The sequence below is a fragment of the Oreochromis aureus genome, linkage group 3 (genome assembly GCF_013358895.1).
Source record: "Oreochromis aureus strain Israel breed Guangdong linkage group 3, ZZ_aureus, whole genome shotgun sequence".
Classification (NCBI taxonomy): Eukaryota; Metazoa; Chordata; class Actinopteri; order Cichliformes; family Cichlidae; genus Oreochromis; species Oreochromis aureus.
In genome coordinates, this window is record NC_052944.1 from 21,516,849 (window position 1) to 21,536,595 (window position 19,747).

The following is a 19,747-nucleotide window of genomic DNA, read 5'->3' on the forward strand; positions in this document are numbered from 1 at the left end:
GACCCTCTGGCCGTCCATGTGCTTTATGTCAGTCAGCAGTGTCCTCAGAGATTAGCTCACCTGTGTCACTTTAATTCACTCAAAGGAAAGATGTTCTCATGTAATTATTCCCTGTAAATGAAGCTAAAGAGGCAGAGTGAACAGCTCTGTTAGCAGACAATAAAAAATTAATAAATGAATAAAAAAATAAATAAATCTCAGGGTCCAACTTAAAAGTGAAGCTGGTGCAGAAACAACTCTTAACCGCTGAGGATGGATTAGCAAAAGACGCTGACTATGCAACCCAGCAGGACCACAGAGTAGATCAGGCCCCGTCAGTAGTACGTTACCACACTTGGCTACAGTCAGACATCTTTTGTTCGTGGGGCAGCAAACTCCCTCACTCATACTTTCAGCTGCCACTTTGCTGGGTCTGCATTTTTTTTTTTTTTTTCCATATTGTGTGTGCTTGTTAAATAGCAGGATGGAGCTTCTCTTGAAGCAGCCGCTATTTCTGTACAGAAAACAAAAAACAAACAAAAAAAAGCTATGAAAAATCCCACTATCGGCCTTAAAGAGTTACAAGTCACCAGGATTTTGGAGGTGGTGTGATTGAGTAAGTGTGCAACACTGCAATAACGTGTCAGTGACCAGACTTTTCTTTTTTCCTACTGGAAATAAAATGTGAAAAAAAGGAAGCAAAAAGCACCAGCTGGTTTGGTCTTTTCTTTTCAGCATCTGTTTTTTGTTTTTCAGCTCAAAGGGGGGGGAAAAAAAGACTTTACCCATCCATCTGTGCATACTGTCTGTCAGTTTTACTTTTTATAAATCAGGAAGATATGATCTGTTATGTAACAGCCTGTACAATGCGACATACAGAAAACAGAAATAACAAAAAAAACAAAACAAATTAAATTGTACAAAGCAGCACTGGGCCATAAATAAACCCATTTAATAACTTTATCGTTTTCACATTTTTGATTGGAAGTGTTTTTCTTTTCCTCTTAAGATTCCCCGTCACAGCTGCTTTTATAGAAGGTGAGCGAGCTTCGATCGTGAAGTGAGTTTGGCTCTTTAAATGAAAGAAAACGGAACTGAAAAGAGTGGGAAGCTGATCACATGCAGTCAAGGTGGATGTTGAGCATAAACGTTTGACACTGAGTGTAAATCATGAATAAACATTCACGTGTAAACACCTGGACGTAGTTCGCGGGGACACGGACTCTGCTCCCGGGAGTGGATCGAGTGTAAACGGTGAAAGGATGAAAGGTTAGTGACGCCTTTTTTGGTGTCAGTCCATTTCGTCCACCTTTAGAAGAAGAAGCTGAACATCTGGGAAAACGTGCGTTTTCACATGAAGCTACAGTCGGCCTGTAGGACTCTCCAATTAACATCCTCTCACTCTGTTTAAACCGCAAAAACACTACAGAATAGAGAGCAGTGGCACTGATTCAGGATGCTTCTCTAGAGGAAGATTTGTGAATCTTTCAGAGGACCTCAGGAACCAACATGAAGTTACTGTTTTCTCTCAGGCCATCGCTGACTAGCGACGACGCCAACTTGGTCAGCACAGACCCGGCGAACCCTATCAGGACTTTGGTTAGAGTGCGGATTAAAGAAACAAGAAAGAAACGTGTGATTTTGTGCGTTGTAGCGGTGCTGAAACTCCAGTTACAGTCAGGCCTGCATCTCCCATCTCTGACCTGTACGCTCAGGTGGCTTCAGTCAGGGCTGCAACCAATCAACGGTGAGAGACGCATTTCCAGAGGAAACTGGAGAGCATCTGTGTGCTATGGGTGCTGTTAAACCTACGACTTCATCCCTTTCTCTTGTAAACGTTAAAAAACTCAAAAATACTGTCTGAAAACCTTTAAAATGAGGTGAGGTATCACAGGGAACCACGTGGGAGAGGTTTAAAAGGGGCTCGCTGTAGCTTCATAATCATTATACAGGTGTGAAAGGTAAAATCTCTTCATCTCTAAGCAAAAAAAAAAAAAAGATGCCAATAAGCTTGTAATTACTTTAAATTAAACAGTGTACTATAAACTTGCCGTTTCTAATTCTACAGCATCTTAAAATGTTTCATATTTCCATAACTTGTAAGGCTGGAGCGTTAGTTATCATTCATCACCTGCACTTTGACAATCCCAAAAGTGCAGCAGGGGCGTTTCCCAGGTCCTAACTTGTTTTCCCATTTGATAAAGAAGTGATGCTGGGCAAGACCGCAAACGGGGCTGATTTAAAAACAAACAAAAAAAGCCAAACTGCTAATGTGGAGACATGAAGAGGACAGCAACATACAGTGGTACATGTGTAAACAACCCCCCGCCCCAGAACCCACCCACTCCAGTTTTAAAATCCCTCCAGATTCAAGTGTGTCCACTTTTTTCTCTGTGTGAAAACATCCTCACTCTCCTTGTTTTTCTTCTTTTTTACCCACATTTCAGTCTTTTTAGGCGACAGTTTGTTAACGTGCAGACTGGCAGGAGTGCAGCTCCTCCCAAAGTAAAACACTGACCAGCACAGTGTTAAAAGTAAGTGCCAAAAAAAAGAAAAAAAAAAAAAAAGAGAGAAGCCGTTTGTGAGGCTCCGGGAAAGAAAGAAGAAAAAGAAAAGTGTATTAAAAATGAAAAACAAACAAACCCTACAGTGGATGAACGAATGCTTTGTGTGGATGAGAAGTTTAAAAATCGCCCACGAGTGTCTGAAACATAAAGTGCAGGCAGTGTCTGTCCTTTGAAACCGCTGCGGCGCCGCTAAAAGAGTCCGAGAGCGAAAGGAACAAAACCAAATCAAAGATGCTGAAGTGTCAACAATCCACAGTAGGAACAGCTGGATTCCAGAGGAGTCTCTCGCTCAAGGCAGGGCTGGATTTGGTTGTCAAGTTTTTCGTTTTTTTTTTTAAAGTACTAGGAGTGCCGTGTGGAGCTACCCCACCTCCACCCAAATTCTTCCTTCATTGCTCCGTTCACTCGATCCGAACGAGCAGTCCGTAGAGGAGCGTGCCGCCCTGCTCCTTGGTGATCCACTCGATCTCAGAGTTGCTGAAGCGGGGGTCCAGGGGCTCGCTGTGGCCGAGCGTCGGCGGTCCCACCTTGTAAGAGCCTGGGCGCACGCACACCTGGAATCCCACCTGAGCCTGGTGGCAGCGGTGAGAACGGGGGTCCCGAAATCTGCGTGAGGAGAAGGAGAAGTGCACCGTTAGTACAAAAAGACACCTCACTTCCTGTTAGCTCTGCTGGGTAGCGCTCATAAAACAGGCAGATGTAACTTACTGCACTTTGGGAGCAAAGATCTCCAAGCCAGAGTAGCGCATGGTGGGGGAGAGTCGCACCCTGGGCACCTCCCTGCCGGGGGCGCTGTTCTCCTCTGGCTCGCTGTAGCCGTTCGGCCCCTCCACCTTCGCTGGAGACACCGAGAAGATGGACGACATTCCTGTGAAGACAAAGCGTCAAAATGTTAGCCGGTGTTTCATTAAAGCAGCTGAATGAGCTTCATCGCAAACAACTCGCATGTGTCTGGAGTCGTGTGAATACAGAAAAAGCGTGTCAGTGATTTCTCTACCCGGCAGCAGCTGGCTGTGGTCCAGCGTGCGTCGCAGAGCTCCCACGCTGGTGCCGTGGTACGCGATGTGCCACTTCTTCAGTGCATTGGAAACCTCACAGTGGGACTTCATCCTGCACAGATGTGACAGAGTGTTACTGACGCAAACACAAAGCAAGCTGAACAGATTAATATGGACTCCCTCGCTAGTTTCAGGTCACCAGGATAGTGATGTCAACGCTGCTCAGCTGAGGCTTCATAATGTCAGAGGCTGTCTTCCTACCTGAGGGCGAAGCGGCACCACCCAAAGGGCAGGGCGTAGTCCCGGGGCGGCTCTCCTCTCTTGTAATACGCCTCGTCCCCCCGGAGTTTGTGGCAGGACTCACAGTAGCACAGGTTGTACTTTGCATCTTCACTGAAGTATCCATCTTAATAAACAGAGAGGCTACGTTTTAGATCCAGATGAAGTCTCGGGAAGAAAAGCTGAAAGGCGAAGCACCCACCTGGTAACGTGAGCATGTCCTTAAAGCGCGAGCACAGCGCCTGGTACTCGCAGGTCTTATTGGGGTTGGCCTCTGGAGGCGGCGTCCAGCACACACTCTCTTTGATTCCTGTTTTGAAGGAAAAAGAGGCAAAACTCACAAATCTGACAACCTCAGCAGTTTTAATATTTAAAAAAAAATTTAAAAAGTCAGCTTCGTACCGTCAACCATGTCTGCCTTCTCCATGTCGCCCTGACAGCGGGTCTCACCACTTTCTCCACCCACAGCTGGCACGTTGTTGGTGACTATTGTAACCTGCCATCAGCACATGACACATGATAAACATGCTGCCTCACAGTCCACACACTAGCTTAATTAACAGCTTTCAGCTACACGAAGGTCTAAAGGTAGCAGCTGGAAGAGCTGAACATGCCTAAAAGACACGTAATGCAAACGTGCACTAATGTGTGTGCAAACCTGTTCACACTGGCCGTAGAGGTCTATGAAGGGGTAACAGGGAGAAGGGATGTCCTGGGCTGCCACGCCCTGGTCCATGCCGTTGACATAAAGGTGGAGACAACTGTTGGCGTCCACCAGCAGACCCAACGCCGTCCCCTCTGGACATGTATCTAGGTTAGGACCGTAGTTCTCACATATCTGGAAAAAAGAGGGAGAAAAGTGAAGCAGTGAAAGTGAAGGAAGTCAAATTTGAGGGTCCGTGCAAACAGACTCTCGTGTAAGACAGGGGGAAAAAAAAAAAAAAATCGATATCCTCCCCGATGACAGATCTGTGTCTGTCTCAGTGCACACCTTCAGGGAGTTGTGGAAGACAGAGTCTCGCTGCAGGAGCCAGGCTGAGCGCTTCAGACAGCACGCCGTGGAGGGGAAGTTGAGCCGGTCGGGGGAGTGACCAATCACCCCTAAAGACAGTGACGACGTCCATGACGGGTTCAGACGGTCGATCTGAAACTGGTGGGCAAAAACAGCGATGCTTTAAAACTGTACTCCCAAAATCGAAGCGATCGCTCGGATGATCCGAACGATTACGTTAAGCCTTACTCTTACCTGGAACAGCTGCTGACGAGCCAGCGGCTGGGCGGTGACCAGCAGGCCCTGGTTGTAGCTCGACACTCTGGCTGCTGTCAGGTTCTGATTGGACAGCTGGATGTTTTTGCCGTGGTTCTCCAGGAACGCCATGACAGTGGGCAGCAGCACGCACGGTTCGCTCTCAGCCTGAAGATGGCAACAGAGAGTCAGACTTTCTCTCTAAAGATCGAACAGGCGGAGGGTTCTGATCCTCGAGGGCCTCTTAAATATCCTTCATACCTCTCTGACGGGGGTGCTGTCCTCCTCTCCCTCGCTGCAGCTGTCTGAGGAGAGCGAGGGCGCCTTAACGCTCTCCACATCCTCCGTCAGCGAGGAGCTGACGATGGACACCGCCGTTATCCGCCCGTACAGGTCCAAAACTGCATAAACGTTCTGCAAGGAGCAGGAAAGAGGCGCTGAGTGGCATCGCAGAGCAACATCATTGATGAGAGTCAGAGTGAGCGGTGGTTACCTTGGCTACGGCTGTCGCGGCGGGCCCCATGTCTTCTCCATCGATGAAGATGTGCATGGTGTCATCGTTGCACCTCTTCACCCCGACGCGGTTCCCAACCTGAAAACACAAATCCGGGTTTAACATCGTCTGTGTCACGTGACAATTAGCACCGCCGAGAGACGCGCAGTGATGACACACTGCTGCTCTATGTCTGGTTTTTAGCTTCATACATTTTAAAGACAATAGACATTTAGAAAAAGTCTCAAAACATTAGTTTCCACTCTGTTTTAAAGCTTTCTTTCAGCCACAGTAGATAAACAACACAAAGGAATCACAGCATCTCTTTGCATTAAGAAAATGAATCAATATTTAAATCAAAAAGACCGAAGACTGATGGAGTAAGCCGATTAGCATCCAGCTCCAAAGTATTCAGGATTTGCATTTTAACTTGAAGATTAAGAGCGTTGGTGCTCGTGTTTAAGTCTGCAGGTTTTTATACCCCAGGGGTCAATTTCAGATGATGGACAGATAATGTTAAATATTAATATTAATCATTAGTGAACAGTGAGAAGCCCTCGATCCAGCTACTTAGACAGTGCCTTTAAAATTTGTATTTTTAATAAACGGTTCTCTAATTTAAAAAAAACAAAACAACACAAAAAAATGACTGGTGAAAGACAAAAATGTGAGCGTGCAGGAGACAAAGAAGCAGATTTTTCTAAGCTTCTCTGAGAGGCTGTGAGAATCTCTTAAGTCAAGAGGTTTAAGGGTCTTTAATTTGATCTTCAGCTAAATCCTTAAAATGTAATGAGTTACTTGAAGCGCCGCTTACAGGTAGCCGTGAAGAGCTTCAGTGCACAGCTCAGAGAGCCGGCGGGGGAGGAGGGGGTGTGTGTGCGGCTTACCATCAGCCGGTCCAGTGAGCAGCCGTAGTTCTGCCGCTGCAGCACGCCGTTGCGACGGACCTCGGAGCCGCAGAGCAGCCAGGTGACCTTGGTGCGGAGCTGCGGGAGGGAGGGGGAGAGACCTGACAGCGGGCAGGATGGCAGCTCCAGAGGCGCCAGCGTGGTCAGACCGATATGCAGCGAGCCGCACCACTGCTCATCCACCTCATCTATCCTCACCTGCAGGGAGAGAGGAGCAGGAGAGGAGTAAAGGCAGAGTTCAAACCTTTTATTTCTATTTTTAAGCATTTCAAACATTGAAAGTCAGGCCCGCCATCTCTGAAATATCTGGTCACCGTGACATCTCCCTCACCTCAAACAGCTCATCCGTTTTGAGCTCCTTTGCGCTGAACACGATGCCGTGAGCGTAACCGCCGACTCGGACGGCCTGGCAGCCCTCGCCGAGCAGCACCACGTTCTTACCGTGTTTGCTGTGGAGCCGGTGGGCAACGCCTGTGACTGCAATCACACGGAATAAGGAACAAATACATCAGACTCTGAGAACAAGCAATAGTTTTCTCTTTTACTGTGACATTCATGGTGCTGTGCAAAACTCTTGAACCACTCATTTCTCCTCATTTTGCTTTGAAGCAGTCAGACTTTGTTGTCATTTTTTAAGTGCTCTTGAGCAAGAGTTTTCTGAAAGTCTTTCATAGTTTTTCTTTGGCCATTGGCTGCTTTTTCACACATTTTCAGTCAAGTTCTTTTGGTACTTAGTGGAAGACAATTTCCAGTCCTAAGTAAGGATCCTGGGGGTTTACCTGGTGAGTGGATGGGGAAGCTCTTCTCTGTGACGTTGCTGGTGCAGAGGCTGTTGTCCAGCGGGCCCGATGAGCTGGTGATGGACACCTGAACGCACTGACCGTACAGATCGATCACAGCATACACCTCTGAAAGAGTCAGACACACACATCTGTTATTCTGAGTCATTTACCACAATCCATCTGAACGCTGTGGCAGAATGAAAGGCAGCACAAGCAAGTATGTATGGTTTGACGGTGGCACTGACAAAAAGACAGAAGGCCGAGCTGAACATGATATTTTCATCAGGCGTGATTAGAAACGGGCAAGATTAGAAATGAGTACATCAGAGGGACAGCTCAGGCTGAGATGGTTTGGACATGTGCAGAGGAGGGATGGTGGACATACTGGACAAAGAATAATGAAGATGAAGCTGCCATGCAGGAGGAAAAGAGGAAGACTTCAGAGGAAGTTCATGGATGTAGTGAAGGAGGATGTGCAGAGGGATAGTGTGGCTGATTTAGGAAGCAGTCCAAAGAAGAGGAAGTAGTAGTAGTAGTAGTGGTATGTGTTGCTTCAGTCAAGTCCTCCAACTCGTACAATTTCCTACCTGGTGGGAGGCCAGAGCAGGCGACACCTTGGTCTACACCGTTGATATAATAGTGGAGGTCACCGCTGGCTGAGCGCATCATCCCGATTCGCGAGCCTGTCGTCAGGGAGTCCAGATCGCAGCCGTAGTTGTTGCGCATTGTGTTGCCATCCTGCATGATGGCCGTCCCACTGCGAGGAAAGCAGAAAGGGAAAAAATGCTCTGAGTTTGAACCAAAAATTTACATTTTTCCACAAAAAAAATTCTGGAAAAACATTTTGACTTTCCAACAGTTATTTTCTCTATACACCAGTTTTAATACATTAAAAAGAGAAAACTGGGAACGTGCACACCTGCATTGGTCATGCTGAGCACACATAGACTGAGTCCTTCTTAATAAAGCACAGACAATACTGCTTATGACATCACATTGGCATGCAGCATCAGTACCTGAGCATCCACGTGTCATAGTCGATGTCTGTCATGGTGTTTGGAAACTCCAGCTCCTCTGGTCTGATGGCTGTCACTCCTAAACACGGGAAGACGAGGAGAGGAACACTTTTGTTTTTTTGCTGCTCTAGTGTGAAGTGACCTGCTGCTGGACACATGGCAAACATCTCACCGGCTTCTATCGAACCCGACCAACGGTCCACCATCTTCTGGATCACGATTTCAAAAAGCTCTCCGTCCCGAAGGCACCTGCAGCAGTTTAAGACATCACAGAGGAATGTTAGTGGCTCCACAGAGAAGTGCTTTACACCTTCACCTAACGAGCAAATCAAACACGTGGAACTACCTGCTGTGGTGACACCACACGTCTCTTGCGAATAAGAGGTGGATAGTCTTTAAGCATAGACTGTATATGAAGATGGACAGCACCATCACTGGTGTCATCTTGGTGTTTTGAAACCAGATGTGACAAGTGGTGGACAAACTTGGAGACACTGCACACCCATACATACATGGCTCTACTGTCTGTTTAACTCTTGTTGGGTCGATAATTTACAAAATGTGCACATTTTGTTGAACGAAACAGAAAACTAGTGACTCGGAGTGAGAAATGTTTGTTCTGAGGTCACAGATCAAAAGAGGATTAGAGTGATTTTCTTATAAACTTCTACATAATCAAACAGGTGCTGCCCCCTGCTGGCTGTTAGAAAGATTGCAGGATTAAGCACAATAACCGCGGTTATTGTGATTTCTCTTCCATGGATGGATTAAGAGTCACTACAGGTCACTTTGACGTCACGTGTTTCACCTGTTGGAGATGACAATAGCATCGTTGAACTCGCTGCGGCAGTTCTGACGCAGGGCGGTGCGCCCCCCATTGGTGATGACAGCATTGGTGCCATGTAGGTGGTGGAAACGCAAGTCGGAGGTTGTGGTGGCCCCGCCTACCGAGCAAGGACTCCCAGGGGACATGGCTGTGGGTCCCTCAGAGCTATCCTCTGGAAGAGGGGGGAGGTCTACTGAGAGAGAAAGAAGCAGAGAAAAATAACTCTGATGCTAATATTTTCTTCTTAAGGACAGTTCTTAGTTCTCGCGCTCTCCCGTCTTACCCATGTCATCCATGATGGTGGCCTGTGCAGCCTGGCCGTAGAGATCCACCACGGCATAGACGCTGGGGGGGACATTCCAAGCTGCCGGGCCCTGAGCCACGCCGTTCACAAAGAAATGAAGGCTGCCATCTTCTTTCCGCACCACACCGACTGTGTCACCGGCCTGGAACAAGAAAAATGCATTAAAAACAAAACAAACAGTCATGTTTAAAATATTAATAAAAAAAAAAATTATTACCACTTACCTTGAGTCGGTCCAGGTTGTGTCCATACTCATCCAGTATAGTCGTTCCGTTGTGCATCACACCGTTCCCCGTCATCATCCACGTCCCTGGAAAACATCCCCAGTGGGATCAGTAACCCCGGCACAGCAAGTTATCCAAGCTACAAAAGCTGCTCCATCTCATCTCACCTGAGCGCAGGTTTGTCATGGTGGAGGGCAGCTGCAGGTAGGCGGGGTTGTGCGTTGTGACCCCTATTTCAATGGAACCTGCCCACTTGTCCACCATTTTGTCTATGCGAACCTGGAACACCTCATTGGAGCGCAGCGGCCGGCTGCTCAGGACCACGCCGTGGTTGAAGTCATCAGTGGCGCTGTAAAAGCGGCACTGTTTACACTCCATCACTGTTCTGTGATTGAAATACTGCAGTACTATATAAATTTTACTTCACAAGTACTTATGAAAAATACAGCAGAGGACAAGCAGATAATCTGTGTGTTGTGCAGACTTTTCACAAGCTTTTGCCGCAAAGATTCATTTGAAGATGAGTAAACACAAGAACATTTAGTTTTGTGCTTTACCAGAAACAAGTATTTAAATGTTTCAGATCACGAGGTTAACATAAAGTAGCAGAAAGGACAACTCACTGAGGTCGCAGCGCCGTCCTGCCATCGCTGATGATGGCGGCCTTCTGGCCACAGTTAGGATGAAAGAGCAGACGGTCGGGCAGCTCTGCGTCCGGGGTGATGGAGAGAGTCGGCCGGGGTCGACCGACGTCGGGAGACAGCGCTCTCATGATGGCGTTGTTGCGTCTGAGGCGGTCGCTGTGATTGTGGTTGTGGACTATTGTGACTTTGACAGCCATGCCGTAGAGGTCGACCACGCCGTAAACCACGTTTGGGGTCTGAGCTGCTGCGACGCCTGGGAGAAGCAATGCAAGAACAGGAGAACTTTAACCAAATGCTTTACACTCATTACTACATCCAGATGTGGATCCTACATCTTCAGATACATCTTAATACATGTGCAGATACAGAGATGAACAGCCGAGGATAACACAGGAGCTAAAACATATTTACACCGATCTCTTCATCATGGCACCTGTTAATGGGTGGGATATGTCATTGAGCAAGTGGGCATTTTGTCATTGAAGTTGATGTGTTAGAAATAGGAAAATTGTACAAGTGTGAGGATTTGAGGGAGTGTGCCAAATTGGCTAGACGACTGGGTCAGAGCATCTCTAAAACTGCAGCTCTTGTGGGCTGTTCCTGGTCTGCAGTGGTCATTATCTATTAAAAGTGATCCAAGGACGGAACCATGGTGAGTCAGCGACAGGGTCGTGATCGGCCGAGGCTCACTGATGCGTGTAGGGCTGGCCGGTGTGGTCTGATCAAAAAGATGAGCTGCTGTAGTTCAGATTTCCTAAAAATGTAATTTTGGTTCTGATAGCTGTCAGAGCGCACAGAGCATCACAGTTTGTTGTGTAGGGCGCTGCATAGCTGCAGACAAGTCAGGATGTCCATGCTGACCCCTGTCCACTACCGAAAGCACCAACAAAGAGCACGTGAACATCAGAACGGGACCACGGAGAAATGAAAGAAGGTGGCCTGGACCTTGATGCTTCAGGGCTGTTTTAGCACCGAAGCACAATATGAGGCAGGTGGTCAAAATGTTATGCTTGATCGGTGTAAATATGTAAAAGAAATCTCCACCACCAGACGTACAACTGCTCTGTGGTTACTGGTTACATCTCCCACTCATTCATAATCACCATAATCAAAAGTCCTGGACCGGACTTCTTTCCCCTCATCAAAGGCTGTGATCTGTCTCACCTTGATCGATGCCATTGATGTAAAAATGAAGCGCTCCACTGGCTTTGCGCATCAACCCTATGTGATCTCCCTCCTAAAAGTGGATAACGGAGGAATTAAAGTCAGATGTACTAGAAAAAGACAAAATGAGAAGTTTGCGCATGTGTTCACGTGCTTCACCTGAAGTTCATCGAGGCTGAATTCACAGTATTCCCTGCGGGTTCCTTTTCCGTTGGTTAATATCCCACAGCCACTCATCATGATTGTACCTTAAAGAAGCAGAAACAATCAGCACCTTGTAATTTGCCACAGACAAACAGACTTCCCCCGTGTCATTACTCGTGCGTTACCTGAGCGCAGATTGGTCATAGTTGCAGGATAGTCCAGGTTGTTGGGGTTGTGTGTGGTCACACCTATCTCTATTGAACCTGACCACTTGTCCACCAGCTTATCGATACGGATCTGATAGCAGAGAAGAAACATAAAAGATCAATGCTGGTATTCACAAGTATTTGTCTCGGCTTTAATTCTAGTTCGACCAGTCTCCATGCAGCTATAAAGAGCATGTATTGTGCTCATTTCCAGCTGTCTTTCTTTCTCCTGCAATTACAGATTATAGCAGAGACTAGAATTATGCTCCTCTTTTCTTACTTCTCCTTCCCCTCACCTAAAAGAAAATTCTTCCTCCTCTCTAATATTGTTGGAACTAGAACTGCACCTTTAAGAGTATTATGATTATCTGTCACAATTATTCATTGATTTTAATGTCAAAGAAAGATTTTATTGCACTTTCATAAACCCTTAATGCTGCCCTCACGTCCTTGTGCTACTTCCGGTTAATGTGCAAATCTTTGTATCGAATGATTCGCCTAAACTCAGTGCAGCTCTTAAAGAAAAGGGAAAAGAATTGCACCAAAGTTTAACACAAAATTAAAACAACCCTGCGCTGCTTTCACGTTTACACTGTGCTGCATTCCTGTTGGTTAGACCATCTTTGCAGACCATGAGGTGTGCATGAAGTGCATCTCCTACAAGCAAAATATTACGTCTTCCAGTCCCGTCATTCTTTCTGCGTCAATAAAACTCAAAGCAAACTACTCGACAGCTGTGCGACCTCCATGTTTTTTCACTGAGATGTTTTGCATACAGCAAAACATGAGGGTGGTCTCTGTCTCTGCAGCTACCCTTAGAAAAGCCCAAAAACGATTCTAACGGTCGCCAAACCATGTTGTTATTGATATACTGAAATGTCACAACTCATCATTAAGGGTACAGCAGAGGTCATTAAAGGTTTTCTTTATGGGGGAAAGACTGAAAGCCTCCTCTCACTTAAGGCTGAACCTTTATTCTGATTGCCTGCCCCTCGGCTGGCTTCCTCAAACAGATCCCAGTAAGCCTCGCCTCTTGCAAGGCACATGTGAGGCTCTGGCTCGGTCTGAAACGACCATATAACATACTGCAATAACTTTTCATGTACATGTCAACATATATTTAAACAGTTAGCCTGAACACGTGCACGCACCTCAAACATCTCATTGTGTCGGAGCGGCCGGTTGGTCATCACCACGCCGTTGTTGAACTCGTCCAGCGGTCTCCTCCGCTCCGCCGTCTTGTTGTTGTTGCTCAGTTTGATCAGCGTGCCGCACTTCTCGTGAAACAGCAGCGCGTCGTTGGTGGTCATCGCGCCTGTCAAAGCTCCCGGCCCCACGCCTCCATTACCACCAGGGCTGCTGTTAGAGTTTCCGATGTCCCCGTTGCCCCCGGCACTTCCCGCTCCTCCTCCTCCTGTCGTCCCTGTTCCGCTGTCACTGTTCATTCCTCCGCTGCTGCTCCCTCTGTCATTTCTGGAAGAGGAGTCACTTCCTGTATTTCCTCCTCCTGCTGCTCCTCCCCCTCCACCACCGCCGCCTCCTCCGCCGTCCTCCCCTCCGCCCTCATCTTCGGAGCGATAAAAGGACACTATTGCGTTGTTGAACACGTCAAAGAGCTGGTGCTCCGTCAGAACTGAAAGAGACGGGAAGAGAAGAGCCGTGAGCGCCGGTCCACCTGGAAAGTGTCCGCTGATAGTTCTGGGGGGGCATGTTCTTACCAGTATCAGGCTCCAGGTTGTTGAGGAACTTGTCTGGTCTATTGTGACTGCATCTAAGCTCAGGCACTGGCAGAGACAGGAGACAGCAGATCAGCGCAGTCCAACAGACAGAGAAGGAAAAAGAACCGCAGCGATAAAGAGGAAAGGCTTCTTACCTTCATCTCCATTCATCATTCCATTCATTGCTGCCACATTCATCAGTGCCGCGATCCCCGCGTCCTCCCGACCCCCACACACTAGCACCTCTTCCTCCTCCTCATCCTCCTCCTCCTCCTCCCGCTCTAATGTCTCGCTCTCTCTTTCCGCAGAGGGCGGTGGCGGCTCGCAGCTCACAACTGTCACTTGCGTGCACTTCCCGTACAGGTCCACCACCGCCCACAGTTTGGGTGGCAGGCCGCTTGCAGCTGCGCCGCAGTCCTGCCCGTTAACCCAGAGGTGGAGCTCTCCGCGGGAGCTGCGCTGAATGCCCACGCGGTCGCCCTCGGCTAGCTGGTCCAGGTCGCGGCCATACTCCTCCAGGACGGAGCGGCCGTCGCGTAGCACCGAGCAGCCCGACACGATCCAGGAGCCGCCCTTAAGGCCTGTGGCGCTGCTGGGGAAGTCCAGCGCGGCGGGGTCCAGGGCCGTCACGCCGATTTCGATGGAACCGCTCCACGAGTTCACCTGAAAGGAGACACAGTGTGACCTTTAACCTTTCTCCTAATTAAAGATCCATTTGTAAAAAGCAAAAGACAACAAATGATGGATTTTACACCTTACCAAAGACCGAGTCTTTGTCCCACACTTAGCAAAACATTTAAAGACGCTCAAAAATAACGTCAGAGCCATGTAGCTTTCTGAAGTCAACAGCAAATATTGAGAAAAAGCACAAAAGTAGTAAAAATTTTAAAAAATTAAAAAAAACAAAAAAAACAGTCAGCAGCTGTTTCTCTGACTCCGAGTGGAGCTGTGTTGTGCCGTGGGAGTTACTCTTAAAAAAGTGAAGCTCTGTGCTAAAAACTGCAAGTAGATATCTATGGAAAACAAAGGGCGTGTCGTGTATGATCCGCCGCTGTTATTTTTAGTCATTCTGCCGGTGACGAGCGCAGCTCAGGGAGCGCTCCTTTGAGAATAAAGCGGGACAGCGCGAGCGCAGAAGAATATGAAAATTTGTCGGAGATTAGTTGACAGTAACTCTGTCGCTGCACTGTCATGTTTAACAGCTGCAAACACGAACATGAGCTTGGAAGAAAACTCACTGAACCACCAGTGCTGCATTAGATACTGTTATAATACCAGTGTCTCACTGCTAAGATGGGAAGTTAAATACATTTTGATACCGAAGGGTGAGTTTCACACATCCTCCTCTATATTTAGATCAAACAGAAGAGAAAAAAAACACTCTTGCAATACGATCCTGAGGGTTAAATAACAACTTCCAACTGACCGTGACATCAGAAGGACGTAATCAGCTTTGTTCCTACATATTGTCCAATTTGTCATCTGTCTGATGGTCTGATCAGTCTGTCTGATCTTAGGTTGATGACAAAAAGCACAGTTGAAATGACGCATGTTGCAGTGTGTATGCAGATTAGGGGTGCTGTGATACAGCAGCACTGACAGAAATCGGAATAGTATTTAAGTAATAAAATATTGCTAATATGTTAATAATTTAATTCAATTCTATTATATTCAATAACAACAACAACAGCAGCAGTCGCCCCAAGGTTCTTTATAGACCCTACAATAATCCAGAGAAACGTCAACAATCAGATGAGCCTGTATGATCAGACACTTGGCGACTGTGGGAAGGAAAAATTCCCTTTTGACAGGAAGAAACCTCTGGCAGAACCAGGATCGAGGAGGTGCAGCCATCTGCTGTGATTGGTTAGGGGTGAGGGTTTTGTTTATATCTTGGTCTTTTTATTACCCATTAAGTGTTTACTTGCACAGCAACTTGTTGGCAGTTTTTTTGGCATTTATAATATAAATATGGCACAGGGGCATGAAAATTTTTATAAGCTTTTGAAGGCAGAGCATGCAAACCCCACAAATACAGGAACAGAGTTGGATCAGGTTCAAGCCCAGGATCTTCTCACTATGAGGCCTTGCTAATGCTTTCCTCTGTTTTATGACTGAAATAATAAAAAGAAGTCGAGCCGCAGAGAGCACAGACGGCTCTGTGGTCCAGGTGTAATGATTAAACCCGTACGCAGAAAACAAACACCTGAACTTCAGCTCAGCGATCTCACCTTCCCCTGAACTCATGGCGCAGTTGGTCCCCGTTTCACGGCAAAAATTCCTCGTGCCTTTGCACGACATTGGCCTCATATCGCCTAACAGGCAGCCCGAGGCATCCGTTTCTTCCCAGTAACACGAAGCTCACCATAAGCTGACGACAACGAGATACTTTATTGATCTGCCGAGATGAATTCTATTATTCGTTTTTGTTTAACCTCCACAACGTGGACGAGAGACTGCAGCAGAGAAAAGAAAATGTAAAAAGCAGCTGGCGTTGATGTTTAAGTCTCGATTAAAAACACTTGAGCGCAGCAGATGCTTGCCGACACAGAGCCACGAACCCCTGTCGTCTCGACGAGGACTCGTCTCCTGGCTCGCTGCACTCCACCTGCTGCTCAAGGAGAAAGGCATCTGACAAAAACCTCAGCGGTGGATAAAAGCCTCAGCTTTATGCTCAGTCATAACCCCCCCCACCCCCACCCCCAGTAGGACTCCAGTGTAAGAGATGACCGTGACCGATCACTGAAACCCTTCCAGCTCCTGGGATGTTTTTCTGCAGCTGACTTCTGTGCCAAAGACACTTTCCCCAGGATCAATACAATTTTTTTTAACACTACAGTCAGCCTCCTCCTGCCCACCTCTTCCTCAGCTCCGCGGCAGGTGCTATGTAAGGCAGTGTGCTACCGCAGCCAGGGTATCTGGGTTAACAGATCTGGGAGTAGCTCAGGCTGACCGGGTCTGTGTGTGTGGAGGAGACAGACATCTCCTTCCCTCGCGCTCTCGCTTACGTAACAGCAGCCTGTGGGCGTCTGCCTCCCAGTCTTTCATTCGACTCGACTCTAAAAGACTAATAATCGCAGGCTGCAAATATACACACTGAGCGGGACAACAGAGCATCTTTTATAGGGAAACAGAGAAGTTTATAGCCTGTCGATTTCAAAAGCACCACCTATGGGGAGCACCGCTAGAGAGAGGAAACGCAGCGGCTCAGCTTTTGGGGCGCAAATTCTCACAACAACAAACTCCCATTTGGGAGCGAATAAACATTTTCCAGCCAGATCGGCATGACTGTGAGGAACACAAAGTGGCACAACTTGCTGAATTTGTGTGCTTTTAAAAACACGTTAGACTTGAAAACCTATGACTTTAGCGTTAACTCGTAATTAAACAGTAACAGCAAGAAAAGAGAAAAGTAGTATTTCAAAGTAGATATTAGTGCCAATTATATTGATCTACTCATCACATTAAGCACAATTCAAAACTTGATACTGTCACACAAGACAAAACACAGCTAATCATTTTAGCTTTAAGTAACTCCCAGTATGCAAAACGCATGACAGAGTATTCCATCTCACTAGTTGGATCTTCCGCTGAATCCTATCATAGATCATTTCTTTCTTCCTCAAGTGAAAAAACACCCGCAGAGTCCTGCTCCAATAAATCACTTCATTCCCCCTCATGTGTTTACGTCCCCCCCACCCTGGACGTCAGCACTCAGAGTCATACCAGCGGGTGCTCCATGATGACAAACTATTGATTTTCAGACTGGCAATGCATGCAAAGACGGGGCGGGAGCCTGTTTATGAGAGCCTTTATCAGGCTGAGAGCTCCACCAGGGATGCATAATTATCTAACGTGCAGCAGGTGCTATTAAGCCAGATGCTTTACGTGCACACACGCCATGCTTTTAGACGGCTGGACACACTGTCATTTCGTGTGTGTGTGGGGCCCAGTTGGCTTTGGCACTGACTCCAGTGCTGCCATGTTGTTGGCAAGCGCAGCTGGGAGGCCGACTGCAGAGACAGAAGCCATTACAACGGAGGTTTTCCACAACTGAAATGTAAACACTCTGCACAGGCACTCTTAATGCATGGAGATAACAAGGTCAAGGCTGCTAATTCAAGGAAACAGAACATTGGGCCACCTCTACCTGCAAAATTACATAATTAAAACTGGTTTAAGCTTCATCAGTGGATGTGAACTGTAGCTGTAAGCTCTCTTTGCACTTGTGATGGAGGAGAGGCAGGACTTTGACTGGAAATGAAGGGAAAAGAAAGGAAAGAGATCACCTGCACTTAACTTGATGATGAAAACTGTTAACAGCAGCAGGTCTAGTAAAGTTAGACACATGATATCCGTGATTTTGTGTTTAAATGGTTGTGAAGTCAGCCGAAAGAGTGCATGTAATTAATGAGTAACAGCATGAAGTAGTCACCTCCGTGCTCCACTTTTTGAGCAGCAATTCTAGCGGTCTGCAGACGCTTTGCATACGCACAGAGGTGAGCGGAGGCTGCAGAGCTGAGGCTTTCAGCACACAGGCTCTGGTTAATATTAATGACAGTGGTAACAGCCTCGGTGTAGTCACTGTGTACTGTTCACACATGGCCTCTGAGTCACTACGATAGCCCCGTGTGGCGTGAACACTGCAGTGTTATTAGCCATCGGACAGACAGCCTGACAGGCGACCGATCTTTCAAAACAAGCCCTAAAAGAGCCGCACTTACCGGCTTAGCTGGGATTCTTTCACGCGATAAAACGATACCGGGTCCCTGTCAGCGCCAGACAAAGCCCTCGTAGCACCTTCCAGAAAGGCTAGCCCCGGCCAGCCTGCTAGCGGCTCATTAGCACGGCTATCTGACGGCACCAAGGGAACACGGGCGGGCTATCGTTAGCTAGGAGACTCGTTTATCACATCCAGCCCACAGCAGGCTGTTTATCAGCTCCCTGCGGTCCTCCCCAGTCTCTGTCGGTGTATCTAATTAAAGCCTGAGGAGCCGTAAACACTGCGGCTACTGTCAAACCCTGTGTGTGCCGCCCTAGCAGCAGCAGTAGCTTTAGACCGCGGACAGCCACAGACCCCCGGCTCGTCCCTCCAGCTCCGCTCCCGTCCCGCTGCCCTCACACACGCTCAGAGGAGCCAGCAGCGGGCCTGCAGTTTGTTTACCTTCTTGTCAATGCGGACGGTGAAGACATCCCGGTCCCTCAGCGGCTCCTTGCTAAGCACCAGGCCGTGATTGAACTCCTGGACTGGCTGGTTGCGACGGGCGGTTCGGTTCGAGTTGGACAGGCCGATCAGCTTTCCGCTCCGCGGATGCAGCTCCGCCGCCATCTTCAGTGGGCGGCCAGTATTCACGACAGCGAGGCTTTGCGACAGTAACATTATGGCAGCCGGCAGATATGTGGAATCGTTAGCAACCGCACCTCAGGCTTTAATGACTGAAAGCGTGGCGTCATTTTAAAGCCTATATAAACGCTTTGGTTCAGAAGCTAACGCTTCTACATTCACCATAGCCTCACTGTACACTTGTTTTTGATTATTTCTCACTTTATTGGCTCGAGGGCTAAAAACTTTCTACTTTAATTACAGTTAGAGTCACATGTATGTGTTTTTATTATTATATGATTGTCTAGTTAAATATTAATAGGTGTTATTATATTTTTTTATTCTATTTATTGCTAGTTTAACGCTGTCTTGGGAAACAAATGTATATAATGTTTTGAATGAAAATAAATCTATTTATCTGTCTGTGTTGCCCGACCTCTCACATCTTCCAGTTCATTTCAAAGCTGCACATAACATTTTGATGACTTCTTGCAGCGATAAGTGAATACAGACATCATTTTAACTGAAACTGATCTTGAACATTTCATTCATATTTGCTCTAGTCTTTCTTCTTTTCTGCTTTTATAATTTAAAGTTGATGAGTAATATTTGTACTTTTTCCGTGTATCTAATTTGATGGGATAGATGACGTCATACACAAGGCTCTGATGAATTTAACATTATATTTAATTAACCACTAGAGGGAGCAATTTTCATGTCTAAGATCAGTCACTCGGCGAGAGCGAGCGGGTTCTTGTGAGGCATGCGTGAAAAGACTGGCTTAACCTAAGTTGAAAGAATTGAAGAAAATTAGAATTAAAATTTGGCCTTAAAAGAAATCGACTACACTCAGTGATGGTAGCCTCGTCCATCCACAGAAGAGCCTTGAATGTCCTTCAGGAAGCCTGGATAACTATTCCTGGAGA

At 47.2% G+C, this 19,747-nt stretch overlaps 1 protein-coding gene across 2 annotated transcripts; it reads right to left on the bottom strand.

Annotated features, from left to right (window-relative positions):
- Nucleotides 1-771: 771 nt before the first annotated feature.
- On the bottom strand, nt 772-19,140 carry neurl4 (neuralized E3 ubiquitin protein ligase 4). 2 transcript variants are annotated; one of them, XM_039609605.1, is made up of 29 exons: nt 18,663-19,140; nt 13,654-14,161; nt 13,499-13,564; nt 12,932-13,413; nt 11,760-11,871; nt 11,590-11,678; nt 11,431-11,503; nt 10,246-10,519; nt 9,790-9,971; nt 9,623-9,708; nt 9,378-9,540; nt 9,077-9,284; nt 8,441-8,517; nt 8,269-8,347; nt 7,840-8,009; nt 7,250-7,378; nt 6,802-6,947; nt 6,450-6,668; nt 5,563-5,661; nt 5,331-5,483; nt 5,070-5,237; nt 4,815-4,973; nt 4,482-4,661; nt 4,226-4,319; nt 4,026-4,133; nt 3,806-3,950; nt 3,544-3,656; nt 3,255-3,414; nt 772-3,152 (listed from the first exon to the last, which is right to left on the bottom strand). In XM_039609605.1, exons 1-29 carry the CDS (start codon nt 18,876-18,878, stop codon nt 2,948-2,950), a joined length of 4,863 nt encoding a protein of 1,620 aa, XP_039465539.1. In that variant the 5' UTR covers nt 18,879-19,140; the 3' UTR covers nt 772-2,947. The 2 variants fall into 2 exon arrangements, with proteins under 2 accessions (XP_039465539.1, XP_031609044.2); XM_031753184.2 differs by having other exon boundaries at nt 9,077-9,287.
- Between the last annotated feature and the right edge of the window lie 607 nt (nt 19,141-19,747).